The 20,291-nt window shown below is 40.0% G+C and overlaps 1 protein-coding gene across 1 annotated transcript in view; it reads right to left on the reverse strand.

Moving 5' to 3' along the window:
- Positions 1–9,004: 9,004 nt before the first annotated feature.
- SAE1 (SUMO1 activating enzyme subunit 1) overlaps positions 9,005–20,291 on the reverse strand; it is an 803,581-nt gene continuing 792,294 nt past the window's right edge. The window contains exons 8-9 of the mRNA XM_044090079.1: positions 17,264–17,333; positions 9,005–9,620 (exon numbers count right to left, since the gene is read on the reverse strand). Of these exons, the coding sequence (XP_043946014.1) occupies positions 9,528–9,620; positions 17,264–17,333 (163 nt within the window). The 3' untranslated portion in view covers positions 9,005–9,527. The remainder of the gene's footprint in view (positions 9,621–17,263; positions 17,334–20,291) is intronic.

Raw genomic sequence — 20,291 nt, forward strand, 5'->3', positions numbered from 1 at the left:
TGCTAACTTCCAGGCATCACAATAATCACAACTTGAACAATGCTATAAAAAGTGGCTATATCTGCAGCAAATACCCTTTCAGAACCCATCACTGTATAGCACTACAAATCTAAATTGGCTACAACCATCCCATCAGCTAACATATACACACCTTTTTACCACCTATATTATTATCCAGCATCCATCTAAATATTACTAAGTACCATTCTACACAGCTATGTTCCTAACTGGTCATTACAATCCTATGACTAAAAACTCCTCTGTCCACAACATACATCTCAACAGCAGATTTTTGCAGAAATGTCCAGATTATTCCTTCATATTTTTGGACTGTTCCTCAAAACATTTGTGGTTTCCTGGAAAATTACCAAATGATTGAAGTGACTACATAATGACACTCATGTTAGTTTACGATTTCATATCCATCAGAAAACACATCCTGACATACATCATGAGCAAATATTTAAAATCTGACCCTATTTTGGGGCTTTTGTCCAACCCTGATTTAGGCTTTGGGACAGTTATTTTTTTGTATTAAGAGGTTGAGAAGGATGGTCCACAAACCTATTAAATCGACTGGGCATGGTCTCTACTCATAACATATTGCTAGGGCCTGGAACGCTTTACTGTATCCATCAAGCCACTACCCTACCTCCAGTCCATTAAAGATTCTGAACGACTCCCTAGCTAAAATCTGTCTCTATTCCTACTCATCAGCAGATAAATATCCCTAGATATGCACAAGAACCTCTTCATATATTCCACCTCATTACTCTCCCTTCTTCATTTATTTTTTTACTTCAATTTCTCTCCACTGACTCTCTTTCTAGATATGCCATAATCCTGTTTTTCTCTCACTTCATTTTGCAATTCCTGTTTGGATTATACTAATTGACATTTAATTTCTCTATAAACTAGCTAAACTTTCTTTAAATAGTAAATCATCGTCATACAAGTTAAATTCAATCTTAACCTATGTTTGTACATTGCCTAAAAATGCCTAATTTGGTATCATTTTTAAACTGTAGATATTTTTGTATTATTTTTGAAGACTGTACAATTATGTTTTTTTAAATGTTTTTTGTAATACTTTGGAACTTTGCTTGGGACGCCACTGAAAATGGGCACCTACCCAGTCGGACTTTCCCAGTAATCACATGTCAATCAATAAATGAAATAAGGATAATACATTTCGGCCTCTTATACTCAACTTCTTCAGCAGAGAGAACCACTATAGTCTGTCCTGCATAGTCCTCTTCAGCATACCCATTTGCGCTTCCCTCTTTCCAAAGTAAGAGTCGGGCTCCCTTTGAGTTCGACAAAGGGTATGCTAAGACTGGCCTTCATTTGTGCCACTTACCAACGGAATTCCCTGAGAATGGGGGGGGGGGCAGGGGTTATCCTCTCAATGCACAGTGTTGGTGCTTTTGCCATAGATTCTGGAGGCACCAATATTTTGTAATATGTAACCTTACCATACAACCCAGGAGAATTGAAGAGGACAGATAACTTAGCTTTCAGGAAGGTCCGTGCTGTCACACAATGCAGAGTGACAGCATGAAAAATGAAGAAACTGAGCATCAATAACTTTTCCTTTGGAAATGACTGTCTGCACTTCCTTTTCTCCAGAATAGCCCATAGGGAGCATGTGATTTGTAAAAGACTGAGAATGGGTTATTGCAAAATGAAGGCTATCTTTATTTGGATGAAGCAATGGACACTGTTTAGTCAACGTTTTGTTTAACAATTCCTGGGACTTTGCTAGAATCAAAGAAATATGAATGTCCTGTAGCCCAAGACAGGCTGATACTGGTGCCAGGAATTTTACACATACCATGAAAGTAGTGAAAACCCATTGTGCAGGTAGTTGATACGAAATGCTCTGATGCTTCCACAAGCTACAGGAATTTTCTGTGCTCAGTGAATAGTGTGCATGTTGGCATGCAACCCTCATGAAACCACAGCAACTTTCTGCACTCCTTGAATATGAGGATATGAAGGCATTCACCCTTAATGTTCAATTTAACCATTAGTGTCCCTGCATGCAAAAGAGGAAGATGAGACTGGAGGGGGAGTAGCTTAATTTTTTTTTCAACCAGAAACTTTTTTCAGCCTTCAGATGCCTAACATCTGCCTTCAGGGTCTGCCTTTTCTAGAAACCAAAAACAGTTTGGAGTAGCACTCTTATCCTTGCTGTGATTGAGGAACTATCGCTATATGTCAAGGCTAGCATGTTTTTTTAAAAGTGGGTCCACCATGGCAATCTAATCTGGAGGGTAATGAGACATTTCCATAAATGGCAGAATGCCAGGAACTTGATTTTGTTTTCCAAGTTTAAGAGTATCTTCACCAAATATTTATTTTTTTAAACAATAAGGTTTGAAAAGGAAAGCCTTCTTCAAAGTTGCTGAAGTGGGGGGGGGCAGAAAGGAAGGTAGAGGGAGGAGTGAAAGGTGTCCACCTGGCAAGATGTGGAGAGACACTGTTCCTGCTGTACCAGACTGCCTGCCCTGATCTCTGTCACCTCTCCACTGGTCTTTCTTGAACATTTTCTTTTGGCTTCTGGTAAATGAGAACAGTTTGGAAGTAAAATTCCTGCTGCATTTCAGCACTAGAGAATGAAAATAGATAAATTGCTTTACCATTTTCCTCCATTTACTGGAATACTTTCTGTGATGAAGCCCCAAAAAGCAACTCCTTGTCTAAGAAGGCTTTCAGAAACTAGCTTTTGCATTCATAAGCAAAGGCAAAATACGATGACAGAGCCTGAGGCCAAAGCCACAAAAGATGTCAATCATGTCACAGCTGAAATTTAATAACAGTAGTTACCTACTCTCAGGGCCATCTGCAGTAATCTGGATAGGCAATTTGTGTTTGGCAGTTAACAGCTCTTATACTTAAAGTGGAAGAGGTACAGAATGACAGAAGTTTGCCCAAGATTTGGCCTTGTCAGTTCACATATTATTTTCAGGTTCTGTACACACACACACACACACACACACACACACACACACACACACACACACACAAAAAAAAAAAAAAAAAAAAGAAAGAAAAAAATATTGCAAGATCAGTCATTGGAAATTTGCATAAAGTTACCACTTTTTCTTTTACCAGGTAAATGTGGTCAGGTTTCCTGGATATTAGTGGTCATGAGTCAGGCTCTAGTATGGTGCTTTCAAAGCATCCTTGAATTCCTATGTAAATGGAGAAATATACCAGACTGTATGGACTCCTTGGGCGCCAATAAGTCCAGGTAAAACTTAGAGTCAGACAGCACTTCGCCTTCCCCATTTAAAGTACTCCTTCACAGAGGTTGTTTCCCCCACAAAGGCTCCTTTTTCCCCACACAGGATGTCTCCTAAGAATAAGGACTACTTGTCATAAGTATCTTAACCAAGAGGTGAGAGTGTTTGTGTAGAGAAGGCCAAGTTCTTTTCTTCATCTATGTCCAAGTTGGAAGAGAACTCTGAATATTCTCTACTTTTCTTCAACAAAGAAGCCACCCAGGAAGCAAGTAAAGGGTTTACACAGTGACAGAGAGAAAATGTTGTTCCTTTGCCATGTCACAACATACTCTTTGTAAACCTAGATGAAGAGAATGAAGCCAAGCATTGAAAGGACAGATAATGCAATTTGTCACAGACACTCTGGGTACACCACATGAGACTTCATCTACTTGGCTTCTTCTGCAAAACAAGAAAAAGCTAACTTTATCCCCGAGGCCCTTGCTGAACAAAAACAGCTGGACTATCAGTTGCGGAGTATGGTTTCTCAATACAAGAGTAATATACTGGCCACCAGTAGACACCTAGGAAAGGGTACCCAGCTATGATTTAAATGAAATGTATGTATTCATCATAACTATAGATCTGTGTTGCCCATTTCTGTCCTTCAACAGATGACTTCGGTCACTCTCAGACTTTGGATTCACTGCTCAGGCTCTTCCCTTTACCCATTACCCCCTGACTCAGTTTGCCCCAATACCAGTGTAAAAGAAATTGTCCCCAAACCTATAATTCCAAATGTCACGTAGTGTGAAAAACAGCTACCAAAGCCAGAACCTGAAGAGTACATGATCAAGCCAAGGTAACCAAGTAACAAGGGGAAATTCAAGGAAGGAAAAGGAAGGAGAGAAGTTAAGGAAGGATGGAAGCAGACAACACTGATCTATCATTATGGTAAGTACGTGATTGTCATATCTGATGTTGCCTCTTCTGTCCATTCCTCAAGAGAAAGTCCCCAGCTACCAATACACCTCGGAGGTCTCACTGAAGGAGGTTTCAGAGCACAGCCCAACCATAGGAGGCTCTTGACCTTGATTGTAAACCCAGTTCGTAATGAGAAATGAAGGTACAGACATGGGAAGAAGTAGCAGCAGCACAAATGTCATTAAGCATTACTCTGAAGAAGAAAGCTGCAGATGTAGCCACAGATCTACAACAGAGAGTTTTAAGAGGTTTGGGTAATGATAAGCCCTTTTCTTTGCAGACATGTGAAATATAATAAAATAACCAGCAATAAGTCATTTTAGATGCTCCTTTTCCCAGCTTGGCTGTGGAAAATGTGACAAGTCTTTCTAAACTTCTTAGCATGATGCAAGCAGAACTGAGGCTTGCGATGTGCATCCTGAATGTGTAACATGTACTCACCTTTATTGGTGAAATTTGGGACGAAAACAGGCAGGTTAATAGACTGATTATGTGGTGATTCACAAGCCACCTTTGGAAGAAAGAAAGGATTGAGATCTTAGAGTAACTGTGCCCTTGTGAAAAAAACAAATACAGAAGTTTACTGGACAGGGCCATTTAAACCTGAAACCCTCCTAGCAGTTTAAGCAACTTAGGTGCAAAAAGATCCCCGTTCTTTTTTGACACTAAAAATAATTTTGAGCGACTTGATTTTTTAGCAGAATTTTTACTTCTAATCCTGCTGCTTCCTTTTGGGAAGGTGGAACATCGGGAGGTTTCTTTAAGATCGGTAGTGGGTATACAAAGGGGATAGAATAGCCTGTGGTTATGATCCTCTGCACCCAAACATCTTGAGTAATCGAAGTCCAGGCCATGGGATGCAGGGATAAGTATCCCCATCTGCCTCCAGAGTTTAGCAATTAGGCAAACATTCAGGGGAGATGAAAGCGTTGTTTTTGTGGGCCATCTCTGCCATGAGAGCAACTTCCACCATTACAGTTCTCCCCTCTGCCAGGAGGGGGGGGGGTCACTCAGCAGGAGAGTCACGTGCAAACCCTTGAAACTACAGTTTTTTCACTCCTTTTTGTTTTCTGAAAAAGATCCTCTGGAGGGGGTAGAAAACTGGATCTCTATGGCAGACAGGGCCTCATCATCTTGTTTACTCCTGGAAAGTGTTACTTTAACTTTTGGACCGAAAAGTGTTGATCCATCATCGGGGCATTGATGAAGGACTCCTTGAAATGTTCCGTGAAATCACATAAGTGCATCCAGGCATGTCTCCTAATGGTTATGCCTATACCAGCAGCCCTAGAGAAACCTTTAATTGTGCTGGAGAAGAAGTGCATCAAGACATTAGACAAAGAATGAAGTGTGGCCAACTGCAAGTGGACAGACTTTGTAATTTCGGCAGAAATGGAGCCTGGGAGATTTGGAAAGCTTTTTGGTCAAATCTCTCTAGAAATGCTTAACATGTGCAAAATAATTCAGTGCTCTGAGATTGAAGGTATAGGTTTGGCCATGTCTGGTTCATTCCATCTCCATTTAGAGATTAAATCTAAAATCATGTCTGTTGGAGGGATCACTCAGGAAGTAGAAGCACAGCCCCAAAAGCATTGAGAAATACAGACTCCTCTTGGGATGAAGCTTTTGAGGACCACTCCCCTTTCTGTCCTGAGTTGTATTATTTCACCAAATGAAATGTCTTGAAGGGGGAATCTAGGGGACCCCTCCTCCTCATCAAAGAGGCTCCTCTGGTGAGCCAATGTGCCTCCTTCTGCACTTACACTTCCAATGTACCTCCCCAGTGGGATGCTGTAGGGAGGACTAGGAAGTTGACTGGGGATCATCAATGTGAATGGACTGGACACTTTTGGAAACTGGCTGACCTGACAGGAAAGAGAGAGCAGGATCAGGACCCAGGGGAAATTCTGTGGAGGAGGGATGGATCTGAGCCCGAGAGGGAAGTCTGCTCCCTAGAATGACACAGCACTCTCTCTGTTGAAAGTCTTGAAGGCCGAGCTCAAGATAGGACCAGAAACCCTTCCTTGGATCTGTGTCACCCAATAAGAATTGGTCTCGGAGTCTCACTTCGCACAGCTACGAAGCTGACATTACAATCAAACTGTCCAGTGCTGAAGCCCATAGGGAAAAGGATGGCTGCAAGTGTCTCAGAGAAGAGTCTGCCCCCCCCTTGGGCTGACACCTCGTCAGAGTCTGAGCCACTCAGTGCCTCATCATCCTATCCACATCAGCTTCTGAAAGACTCTAGGAGGATGGACTAAGTGCAGAGTAGTAGTAGTGAAAGGTCTAATGATCTGATGGAGAGGCCTTTCCTGAGGGATGAGAGAGCTCAGCCTGGGCGAGATCAGCTCTGCTAAGGGAAGTGTATCAGATGCAATAAGAATGGGCGCCAATATGAAGGATCAAATTAGAAGGATTCAATATTTTAAGCGATGGAGCTGAAGAAAGGGAGCAAATTCAAACACACTTTTTGTTCCTTGGATTTGTCTTTGTCCTTGGCTTTCTCATGACTTTTTCAACCTTGGATCTATCAGCATAATTCTTAGACAAAGGACGAGTAGAAGTAGAGGAGTGAGCAGGGGGAACTTCTCCAAGGGAGGCAAGTAGAAGCCCTTTGAGAACAAGTTCTTCTCTCCTCTCCATTAAACAGCTATGCCCAAAAGCTATACAGTCAGTGTTCATCAGAGGGCCAGTCCCCAAACAGATGCACTTGGCAAGCACATCTGAGTTAAGTATTTTGTGGCTGCAAGCTACACACTTTTTGAAGCCTGAAGATTTGTCAGACATTTTCAAGATTCCAATCAACTCTGATAAGTATCCTACCAATAATATATAGCATAAAGATCACACAAAAAACACTGCACAACTTAACAGGCAGAACTACAAGATCTACACCTAATTGTAAACAAGCACTCTATCAAACTGGTAGTTATTCTTAAACTCTAATAACAACAAAGTGCCAACAGGGCAGTAAAAAAAGAGGATAAAAGGTACAACTTTTATACACACACATGCACACACACGCGCGCACACACACACACGCACACACACACACACACACACACAAGGGTAAGGGAAGACACAAGATAAAAGCCAAATAAACAGATGAAAACCTTCAGAGAAAAAGATGGTGAAAAAATCACTAGAAGGTAAGCACTCACCTAGCCAATGAGCCTGGCCAATATGTCTGTAGCAATCAAGTGGCAAGCGAGGTCTGGGGTATTGTTCTCCTTGCAAAGGGTTATTGGTACGGAAAGGAGACAGCACTGGATCCAAAGTGTCTGAAGACTGATCTGAGATGGTGCTGATAACTCATTCATTGAAGAATGAATGGACGAGACAACATCAGATCTTTAACTTCTAACAGACCTGGAGAGAATGCTGTCAGCCTCTTGAGGGTTCACTGGCAGTCAGAGATATCACAAAAGGAGACAATGCAGCCAAAGGCTGACATACATTTATGCTACTGTGAAGCAAGCACTCTCAGACCTTCATAGTTAACTTCCATGATTACATTAATTCTAGCCTATACAAACCCACCCTGTAAATGAAATGCCTCAAGCCACCAGTTAAAGATAGGAATTAAGGGCTAAAATGGAACTTTAGTGTACACAACTAAATTGATGCACTATACAGAAGTGTACTACCTGATGAAACATCTAGTATAATATAATCCTTTCTTACAACGTCTGCTTTCAGTATCTTGAGTACCTGCTGTCAGTCCTTAGATATATGTGAAGGCCCCTGTAAGAATAGCCAACTACCCAAAATGAATGGACAGCACAATATACTCATGACTTAGTCCACACTGCCCATAAGGGAAAATGACAATTTACACCCCACAGCACCTGCTCATGACTCAAGTGAACTAGGACACACCCAAATGCTACTCAGTAGGGTCTGAAGGGAAATGGCTGGAAATTCTGTTGACTGGGAGCTTCGTAAACTACAGATCTAATTCTGCTGAGGCAAGTTAATTTTATTCCTCATATATGAGCAGAAGTGCAAGTGGAACAAAGTGGTTTTCCATATACACCACAGCTGTTGCTATCCTTTGTCTATGTAAAATTACTTAGAAATATGAGGTGAGAATAACAAGAAAAATGGATTTATAAGGTCTGACACAATTGGTCAGATGACCTACAGTTTTGTCACTAGGGATGGCTGATAACTTTTACGTCAAATAAAGACAAGGGTGTAACTAGACATACTCAGTATACACCGCCTCTTCAAAACATTATTAAAGGAGCAGAGAATGTTTTTTTTTTAGAAAATTCTAAATTAATGTTTGCAGTATAGACCCATTAAAACATGCTTATGTGATAGGAATGAATCTCTAAGCATCATCATTTGTATGGTTAAAAGTAGCAGCAGTCGAAAATGATGCATCTCCTGCTATATGTATAGGGGCAATATTTCGAGGACCGAGTACATTTTAAATGACAGGTGGGTGTGGTAGGGGGAACACCATTAAGTCAGAGCAAAAAATATAAATGTCTAGCTACACCCCTGAATGAAGAAACAGGGAACACCTGGAACTGAAAAAATGGCAGCTAGTAAAAAAGCAAGCTTCTGTGGTTTCACGTAAAAGCAAAACTTGCCTTTGCATCAGCCATCCTGAAAATTGTGACTACAAAGGACTTAACCACCTCTATATGAATTAATGAAAACAATTACTTGAATAAGCAACTGCATTCTGTGCACAACTCTCCAGCTAACACTTCATTACTGTTAATGTTCATCCAGTTACAGAGTTATCAACTTGCAGATGAGTCCAAAAAATGTAACATTAGTTACGAGGAAATAAAAAAGGTGCACGCAATCTGGTGTCATTTTATTTAACTTGTGTATCAAATCTGTTTAGGAATAAAATATTGTTACATCTAATGAAAACAAAACAATCTAAAAAGACAAACTTGAGAGCATTTTTAAATACTTCACTTTCCTGGAGTTACCACAAAGAATGGCTATATTTTAGAAAGTATCGACCACTGCTATATAATGACTGAAGAATGCACGGCTAAACAGGTGTCTTTAATAATGGGTGAAAAACAAATAGGTACTGTAAAAAAAAAATTCTGTACAAAAGGCTGCTGCAAAAGTACATGGAAATAACCCAGGGTCCAAATGTTCTAGGAACAGATCAAATTGTCCTCATCTAAGAAGCACTCCATTCTGTCGAGAAACAACAGTGACATAAGGGACTCTGTGTCTCATTCAGTCAGGGAACTTCAGCCATCCATTTGTTTATAGAGGAAAAATTAAGCTTATGCATTCCAAGACTTTTCCTCAGTCCACCTTAACAGCATGTCACTTTTACTTGGCTCCAAGGCAGTCTACAATTCCATTTCCTGTGATCCCATCGAAGAAGAAAAAGTTATTATGTGGAGGGTCTCGATGGGAAAGAGCCTACAAAGGGAGAATATTTTTATTAACTCGGCACTTTTTTATTAAAACATCAAATTTATCAAACAGTTAACTACATCAAATCATAAACATAGCATACTATGGCTGTTAGCTTTTATGTTAGAGCTTTTATGCTAGAAAGACAAACAACCAAATAGGCAGTTAAGGAAATGTATACTAAGTGAATATCAAAAAATGTGCAACTCCAGTAAAATGTACACTTCAAACTTATCAGAATACCCCATACAATCTCACTACAGTGAAAGTACTTAAATGAGGGAGATGGAGATGAGGAATTATTTTGGTTTTGATGGCTTATTCACTCCATCCTTTGTGATAACAATCTCTGCCATCCCCGCAGACAAACCACCTGGAGAAAACTCAACTTCTACCTTTTGGTCAAACCAGTAAAGCAAACAAACAATGTTTCAGGGCATGTTTTTTTACGTGCTGTACTACTCTGGTCATTCTAGTGTTGACAAAATGACAAATGCTTGAAAATAAGTGAAATGAGAAGGGAGTGATGGAGGGGAGGCAGAATGTCAAGTATCCTTACAGAGCCAACTATACAGTACCACCTGGCATAACAAAAGAAATAACGTACTACATTACATTACCTACAATCTCTACCAACAAGGCCCATTTTGCCTGCATAATACTAACATTTATTTCCATAATAACAATCTATTTCCTTTTGGAAAACATGCACTATATAATGACGTTTTAATATTTAGTTGGTAAAGTATTCCACATAGTAACCACTATCTTCCCGAACCAAGTAGTAGTACTGTTTGCTTGAGTCACTGATCTCAATAGTCTGAAAGGTGTTCAATCTTCTCTACTGCACAGGCCAAAGCATTCCCAAAGGTTCACTGGTAAATGCTAGGTTAGCTGCAGTGTGGGTCATTTTAAGTCTAGCCAGTTTCCCTTTTGGTACTCAAGTTAACCTATTTGGTGTTAGTATGGCTTTACTCATCCCACTGTTCATAATTTATATCACCCCTTATGGAAATAACGGATCATACCATAAAAATTTTGAGGATCCCATGTATGGGATAAAGCATTTAGGAGCTGTCTCTGTTCATCAGTGTACAGGGAGGCAGTACTGGGGTAAAGTTCGTTTCCTATCCACAGATCCAAGTGATAAGCTTTGTTTTATATGGATAGGGAGTCTTGTTCTAGAGCAGCTGTATCCTCTGCAAGACATGACCCTACCATTTAATACTTGATGCACACGATTATTATCACATTTTCTATATTTGTATTCAAATAAATATAGATGTAGATGTTTTAATTGCTCTTCATATTCCAGATCACTTAGTTATTTAACATGCTTAATATATCTCCTTTGAAAACTTTCTAATTTATGATGACCATTTTGTCATAAAAAATGAAACACAGAGACTGCTGGTCAGACTTCAGAGTATGGGAGAGCAAGTTATACTAATATGCTGGCCTTCTTTCTGGAAATTTATCTTTCTTCGTCTGGAATGCTAAGAACATTTCTGCTCCATTTTTGCATGTACTTTAGCTTCCCTAATTAAATAAGTGAACAACAGTACTACATTATTAAATAAGAGTGTATAGAGCTCACTCATCTTCAGAATGGCATGTAAGAATGGCCCGCATTTAGTGTACAAAATCATACCCATTTGCTTCAGAAAACAGTATAAGTCAATATATCTTTGTTTTTTTTGTTAAACATTTTTGTTAACATTACATAGTGACATGAGTACACATTCAGTTATAAAAGAGAAGACAAATTATGACATTTTTCCCTTATTGTGCATTATACAAATATGACTTATTTCACAGCAATTATTATTCAGTTTAACAAATAGATTGCACAAGTCCTTCCTTTCCTAAACATCACGTTTCCTTCTGAACATTATTCTGTATGTATTGTTCTCCAGATCACATTTATTTCCATGTAGTTTGCTCCTGTACTTTTCTAAAGATCCCACCTCCAGTCCAGCCCCCCCCCCTTTTTATTTCCTTCATTTTATGCATCTCCTTCACAACATGTAATAATTTTGTTACAGATGGCTTTGTTTTTGATTTCTAGCAATTGTTTCTTTGGAAGCCAACAGTGTTAACCTTTGTACGGCTATATTACATCTATACAATTCAATTTCTATATCCCCAGCTCAAAGGAATACTTCCTTAGCTTAAGTAATATGTAGCCTTGTCATTTCCAATACATGTTGGCTTTGTTCTCACAATATTTTCTGCTACTCTGTACATATAATATTCTCTATGGTTGCTACTGTTCTCCTTAACTGCCTGCATCCAAAATCCTACTTTCTCATTATTTTGTGAGCTCACCCCACTTTCAACATATTTTTTTTCTATTTTGATTTGCAGTACTGCTTGTGCTATGAAAATGAGCCTTAACTATGTAGCTGTGCTGTATTCCTTCAAATATGGCAATCCTAAACCAATTTGTTCTAAGGGGAGAAGATGCATCCCACTTAACTCATTCCCTCCTTCCTTTCCCAAACAATTTCCTTTAACAATTTATTAATTATAGACCAAAGCTTCTCCTCCAGTTGATAAAAATATGCCTGACCTGTATACAATAATAAAGGGACTTATAAATATTTTTATTTCTTGTATCTTACTTTTTCTATCCAATGTTGAGAGTTTATAATGTCTCACCGTTTGTATTATCTCTTTGTATTATCTTTTGTTTCATCTCTTACAACATGTCATTTGCCACCATAACAGAATCCTTTTTAATCCAAACACCTAAATACTTTATCTTACCATATCCTCATAAAGTACAGTTGTGCAAGTTCTAGTTACCTCTAACAGTAAATGTTAAAATTTTTTCACTGCTGCCACAGCCTATGGGTAATGTCCTGTCAAGGACACAGCCTCCAGTCAGCTTACCAAAGCTTTAACTCCCCTCCTTCATGTCAGCTGCCCCTTTTTGGAGGGAGTATAACAGCAACCAAAGTGAGGTCAATTTTCAGGATTTTGCTGCCCTAAGAAAAGGTTGATTCATCAGGAGACAACAATAAATAATCACCATAAAAATAATTCAAATAACAAAGGAGGCCGTGTCCCATCTCAACCACCTACAAAGGGGGACGGTGGTGGGTGTGGCAACTGCAGCAGTGAAGAAATTCAAACATCTACTGCTTTGGGTAAGTATGACTTGCATAACTGTACTATGTTCTTCTTTCTCACTGTTGCAGTACCCTACACTACTGGTAGATTCCCAAAGCTTATCCTACCTTGGAGGAGGAAGGATAAGGGTCCAAGAACCCCTGGAAAATCATCCTAGCACAGCCTATCCTGGACCTACAGAAGGAATCCAGTTTGTAGCGCCTTTTGAGGTATGAACACAGGATCAAGTTGCTGCTTCTAGAATTCACTGAGAGTCCACTCTCTTCCATTATGTGATCAAACAGGACAAGGCCATGGTAGAATGTGCATTAACTTTGCCTGGAACAGTTATGCCAAAGTGAGAACAGCAAAAAAAAAAAAAATTGCAGAGGACAGCCATCTGGATATAGTCTGTTCAGACATGAGTTGGCCTTTCTTACTTCCAGCACAGGAAACAAATGACTGTTTAGCCTTTCTAAAGGGCTTGGTTCTGTCAAGATAGTACTTAAGCTGCCTGTCCACATCAAATGCAAATAGAATCTGTTCTCGCTTGTTTTTTGGATCTGGAAATTAAAAGTGGTAGACTGATGGCTTGGTTCATGGTAAAATCAGAAACCACTTTAGACATGAATGAAGGATTTGTGTGTAATGCAACCCTATTCCTGTAGAAAACCAGATAGGGTTCACCCACCATGAGAATTTGCAATTCACATACTCACCTTGCAAATGACACAGCAACAAGTACAACAGTATTCAAAGTAAGAAAGTGCAAGACCACCTCAAAGGTAAGTTCAAAAAGAGCTAATGTAAGTTTCTCTATAACAAAACACAGATCTCTAGGAGGAGGAATTGGCTTGTGGGGGGGGGGGGGGGTCTCATGTGAAACATTCCTTTCAGAAACTGTTTGGCTACAAGCACAGAAGAAAGACGAGGTCCATCAGCCAAAGGCCGAGACGGCTGCAAGATGCACCTTGACAGAAGCATACAATAAGCCATCTTTATGTAGCTCACACAAATATTTGAAAACCAGAAGTGTTACTTTCCTTTCGGGACCCCTGTGGTTGGTAAGGTGCCAACTAGAAAATCTATTCCATTTGCCAACATAAGACTTTCAAGTAACGGGTATTCTTGCCTCTTTTAGTACCCGCTGCAAGTCCTCATGAAAAAGAAACCTAAAAGGGATCAAAACGTAATCAACCAGGCTGTCGGTTACAGTTGACTGATGTCTGTGTGTATCCAACTCCCCTTGTCCTGTGTGAATAGATCCAGCCTGAAGGATGCCTGTGGTAATTGCCTCTGGCCAAGGAGGGAGTCACCACAATGATATTTAGTAATTATTTCTGTTTAGTAATTATTTCTGAATTGTTAGACGTACCTTGGAAATCACTGGAAAAGCATACTCAAACATTCACAATTAAGAGAAGATCAGATAATCTATTCTCCACGCTTGTCTTTAAGGATGCCTCTAACAGACATTGTCTATTTGTCTGTTTTACAAGGAGGAGAACAAATCTACTTGAGGTGTTCCCCACATCTGGATCAAGTCCTTGAACATACCTGTATGAGTTTCTAATTGTGAGGGTCTGTCTAGGATCAGCTGAACCTGTCTGTGATAATGTTTTGCTCTGATGGGCTGCAGGAGACCTAAAGAGTCTGAGAATGCTGAAATGCCAACTTCAAACTCATCACTGCCAACCAGCACAGAAGGAATGACCTTGAACCCCCACCTCGTGTTTACTGAGATGCCACATATTGTGTCGTTATCTGTAGCCACCTGTATAGGGCCTGAACCCATAGGTAGTGTAGAGTTTTCAAAGCATGAATCAACACTAGCGTTTCTTTGATGTTTACATGCTTTGGCCTGTCTGAAAAGTCCTACAATCCTTGCACTTTTACTCCCATGGAAACTGCACCCCAAGCATAATCTGAAGAGTCCATCTGAACCAAGTAAAAAGAGGTTGGAAGAGAGTGAGGGAGTCCTGGATTCATAACCATTTCATCACTCCACCACAGCAGTTCTTGCCTCACATATCCCAGCACAGGAATATGAAAGTCCAAGCATTTTTTTTTAGGTAATATTGGATTTTTCTCATGTGTAATCTGAAGAATGGTATCATGAGAATTATGGATGTCATGAGGCTTAGAATCTTGAGAAATTTTCTTGCATTGGGCTGAAGCTGCTCAGAAAAAAAAAACTCTGAAAGATCTCCTCGTAAGCTATTATCTTTTCTTTTGGAATGAATCCCTTTTTCCTAAGTGCATCTATCAGACACCTCAAAAAAGGCAATTTTGTGGGAGGGTGTGAGACAAGATTTCCAGTGTAACCCTTAATACTGCAGGAGGTTGGACACCTTTCTTAGGGACTTCAACCATCTGGGAGAAGACCCTGCACAAATAGACAGGAGGTTGGACACCTTTCTTAGGGACTTCAACCATCTGGGAGAAGACCCTGCACAAACAGACAGGAGGTTGGACACCTTTCTTAAGGACTTCAACCATCTGGGAGAAGACCCTGCACAAATAAGTAAGTCATCTAAACATGGAAAAATGTGGATGCACTGCAATCTGCAGTGAGCCACACTGGGGCTAGGCACTTTGTGAACATTCAAGGTGCAGTAGAGAGCCCAAAGGGTAATACAGAGAATGTGATTCCGCATGCAGCAAACTAGATATTTCCTGAAACTGTGAGCAATGGAATATGTGATACTAAGCATCTCTGAGATCTACTGTTACTACAGGAAAATGTTCTGAAAACAGTGCAAGCACTGATTACATAGTGAACATCCTGAATTTTGGAACTCTCACAAAGTGAAGAATTAAGAATTTTAGACTTCAAATCATTGGAAAATCCTAACTATGTGTCCAAACAAATCTTCTCAACACCACAGAAGAAACAGAAGCTGTATCACAAGTTGGAAACAATTTGATTCAAATATGACCTGCCTTCTAGAGACAATAAAGCAGCAGCTTCTTCCAAATATAAGCACAAACATCCACATATAGCCCTGATAATTCAAGATCTTAAATGCTAACACAATATAAGCAGTTTCTTCCTTGTTTGTCTAACCAATTGTCCTCCTTATCAAAGTGGGCTTAGGGGAAGCAAAATATTTATAGCTGGATGTTGCTGCTGAAGTTTTATGATCAACAGAGACCCTATACTGAAATCAGCTTTCTTTGGAACTGCAGCCAGAGAGTCAGGAGTCTTGCAGGCAGTTTTAAATGAATCTTCTAGAGCTGGCAAAATGGAAGGAATAGGTACAAAATTAGGAATATCATCCTCTAGAGTTCAGGACAACAGATTCCTCAAGAGAAGCACCCCTGCCTGTCAGAATCATCATCTGAAACCACATACTATTCTCTGGCCATATATGCACTGTAACTGTGAAAATGCAAAGAGCCCCCAAAACTGACTGACTACAAAACAGCCTTGGGCAAAAAATTAACATCTGACATACACAGAAACAATCTCTCCTGTAACTAAGTTATTGTTTCTTTTCTAGGGATATCCTTACTGGAATAGTGCTGAGGGGGATAGCCTATTATCCCTGGCAGGAGCTCTCTTTCCCCACACAACTCCTGTACCTAAAGCATTTGGTTCTCCCATACTTGTAACATGTACTGGAACAGCCATTACAGCTACACTACAGGGAGTCAAATGATTAGGTAAGAGGTCTGTGAAACTGTCTTTGGCCATACAAGAGTCACTAATGGCCGAGGCAATAATTTCAGTTGTCTTTTTTCCTTTTGGGTACATGTGTAGGGAAGAAGTAAGACTGTGAATATTACCTATCCTGTACTCAGAGAATAAACCTGACTGCTGGTATAGTAAGCTCAGTAACACTGGGAAAGCACAACAGCACACTTCCCTTCCCCCAAAGATAAAAGACCAGAAACTAGTAAACACAGAAAGTACACTGAAAATTGCCACCAGATCTTAAACTTTTAGTCAGAAATGTTATAGAACATTTATTACCTCAGAACTGTGAAAACATTCTAATTACATTAAAAGCAGTAACAGGCACACAAATTCTCATGGTAAAAGTACAGCCTAAGTACTTAATATTTTTATAAAATCACAGTTTTCCACACAATACTGTAAAATAAGTACACAGTGCAGAAGCACGGAAGAAAGTGGAATACCACAAGCTGCTGTTTTTTTTTTTTTTTAAATGTTAATAAAAACTAGCTATGAGAGTAAAGTGTCCCCAGATGGGGTCTTGATTATTAGGCAAAAGCTTTTGAAAAACTGCTGTACTTCTGTACTTCTGGAGGAGAAAGATGCTTCTCCTCAAGGCGCCAGGAAAATACGGAAGAGTTACCTCACTCTGGTTGCTGATATAGTTCCCTCCAAAAATGGTGCAGCATAGCTGCAGCAAGAATGATTGAAAGGGACGGTAGTTAGAGCTTTGACAAGCTGTCTGTAATGTTGTGTCCTTGGCAGGACACTACCCATAGGCTTCTGCAGCAGTGAGAATGAAGAACATCTGGGTTTATACATGATACAACATTAAAAAAGTAAAGACTCAGCTCACCTTCACAACTTCCTGTCCCAACACTCCTCCAACAACAGCACACACTGGAGCCATTTCTGAGAAACAATAGCTAGAAATAAAAGATATTAGTGAAAATCCTGCAAAAAGCAGTTTTACTCTTCATTATTAACCAGAATTACTCTACTGGAATGCCAGATAAAACCGGACCAGTGAAGAAACAATACATGCATTGTAACATGTCAATCTCAAAAAGTTTTTCTTAAATGCTTCTGGGACCTCCAATGCAAGCACATCTTCTAAAATGATCAGTGATAACAGACAGCCGTCACTCTAAATATGGAACATTAGCAACCTAATCTGTTTGTCAAGAAATGTGTGCTGAGTGGCTCTGTGGCACAGACAGAGATTTGCTCCAACACTTAGATGACCTGAATTTAAATAAAAGCTTGGTTACCATAGCAGATGACAGGGGAGCAATGGGATTGAACAACTGGTGCAGGCTCACCCATCTTACAGCTTTAAATGTTCCTTCTAGACACCTGGGAGGTAGGGACTGCCACCAAGCATGTGCAGGCTTATACAACACCAAGTACATTTCAAATGTACCAAGTTGGTAATGGCAGCTTACATTAGTGTATGCATGGAATCAAGCACATACATGGGGATTGCAATGCAGGCCTCTAAGATGACAGATACTTACCTTAGGCACCAGGGATGAGGATAAGGCCTAAAAGGAATGCCCTCAATGCTGACTTTACAGACACCTGTGAAGGCAGAACCCACCTCTATAGCTGCCTGTATGCTGGCCCATTCTGGTCAGTTCTTGCCCTCATGCTGGGGACTACCCAGAATGAATTGGTTCAAGACCAACAAGGAGGAGCAGTATGTCTATTAGACATGAAAGGGAAAAGAGTACCTAAAATGTGCAACTTACATTCAAAGTGATCAGTTGATTCATGTCTTAAAGCGCATTTTCATAATTCTCACACTGTTGACTGTACACATAGTAAATTACCTATGAATAGCAACTGTGACTTTCCAGAATTCTACTCAGCTGTCACTCACTCATTTGAGCTGCATACTCTTAACTTTGAGGGAAACAAACTACTGGTGACAGCATCTCTTTTCTACCAGCCATAAACTAACATATTGTTTATGCTTTACTGGGAAACCCTTCACCTTACTGGGTACATTAAACTTCTGTTATCTCCATCCGTCACTCTGGGTATCCATATCAAGTAGTCTGCAATGCTAATCATGGAATTAGCACAACTTAAATTATAGAACTAAACCATTATTTGCATCCTCAAGAGACATAACCAATTCCAAACACTATTCTTTAGTACCACCTTCTGCCTGCAGACGGACAGAACAAGAAAAAAAAATCACGTCACTGTTGCTTACTTATAAAGCTGGTTTCTATTTCAGACAGAGATTCTGACTGTTGTGGCTCAATGACGACAGGACTATTTTCTCTGCTTCAGAAAACACAAACAAAGAAAAAAAAAAGACCCAAAGCAGTGGCAGGCCAAGGAATTCATTAAAGACCATGGTGCAACCCATTCAGCTTGAGACAGAAAGGCCCTTGCAGCATAACATGCCCATTTGTGATTCAGGAACATGTCAGCCACAACAAAGTCGGACCTCATTATCGGCTAATTTGCATCGTTCTTGAATCACGGGTACTATGGCGAATACTCATGTAGTCAATGGAATCTCCCACCATTCACTCTCTGACACATACCTACACAATCACGTACACACACACATACACATAGTCCCTATAACTGTCCCTACTGTCCTGTGGTCCCCCACCCTTGTAATACTTTAGTGCCATTATGGCATGTATAACTTAAGTCCTAGTAGTGTAATGCATCCAGCCAGTCTCCGATCCCAGTCAGAATGCTGGTGCCTTTACAGTACTTTACAGAGTCAGCCCTGGTGGTCTAGTGTTTCCCCAATCCTGTACTACCACTGGTGCCACTACAGCACTCGAGAATAAACTCTGGTGTCTGGTAGTTTACCCCCCCCCCCCCCAGTCATGATGTATGTCCCTTAGGGCATCCCCATACTTGAAGTAATATTGGTGCCATCACGACAATGTATTCCCTGGTAGTCTACTGGTTCCCCCCATCCCTGATCCCCGTACTGCATGGCTTGACTCCATGCCTGCTCTGGCATCTGTGGATTCTCTGTGTTGATATACAGGCCACAAAAACAATGTATTTTAGGATACGAATTTTAGTGCAAATGACTGCAGGCTCAAAAAAATGTAAAGTCAGTTTGTCTGTTACTTAAACTCTTGGCTAGGGTAATACCATCAATTTTATCAACAGAAACCATCTCATTTTCAATGTAATTAATTTTCTGTTTCTTTTTTTCTAGTTATATCCCTAAGGGGTAAAAGGTTAGGGGACAGCACATCATCCCAAACAAAACGTCTCTTTCTTCGAGCACCTCAAGATCATCTTTCTGAGATATCTCCCGCACCCAAAATGCTGTAGCCAGGGAAGAAGCCCGATTACTTTTTCACCGACTCCTTTAGGTATACCTTACTGGCAAAGTAGTAAGTGCACTAGTAAGCACCAACAGCACACTACCCTGCCAAAAACTTAATATATACCCTCAAACAAAAGTTACACAAGCAGCAAACAATTTCCCCTGTCAAAAGACGGACAGATTTGCATAATTAAACTGTCTTGTAAAAATTAATTATACAAGTAGTAAACACAAGCATTCACATAAAAGTCCATTTTTCTTCTAGAAAAATACTTTGATTGTTTAAAACATTCCAGTAAGGATAAATAAATACAAAACGAGCCCTAGTGTAGTAAACAATAGCCTACTGATTGAAAGCAACCCTTAGAGAGACCATAACTATAACCATGGAATGTCAACCACTTGCCTAAAAATGCAGTATTCTTAAAGTGACATAGCATAAATTTCACCAAAAAGCTAAAGCAATAAAATTATTAAAAATATTATTTATACTTATGAAAGGAGTCCCCAAATGAGCATATCTGTCTGACACAGGGCCTTGACCAACTGCTTCACCAGTGAACTCTCA

This window comes from Protopterus annectens, chromosome 1.part0, assembly GCF_019279795.1.
Source record: "Protopterus annectens isolate FY-2018-M chromosome 1.part0, PAN1.0, whole genome shotgun sequence".
NCBI classification, from domain to species: domain Eukaryota; kingdom Metazoa; phylum Chordata; order Ceratodontiformes; family Protopteridae; genus Protopterus; species Protopterus annectens.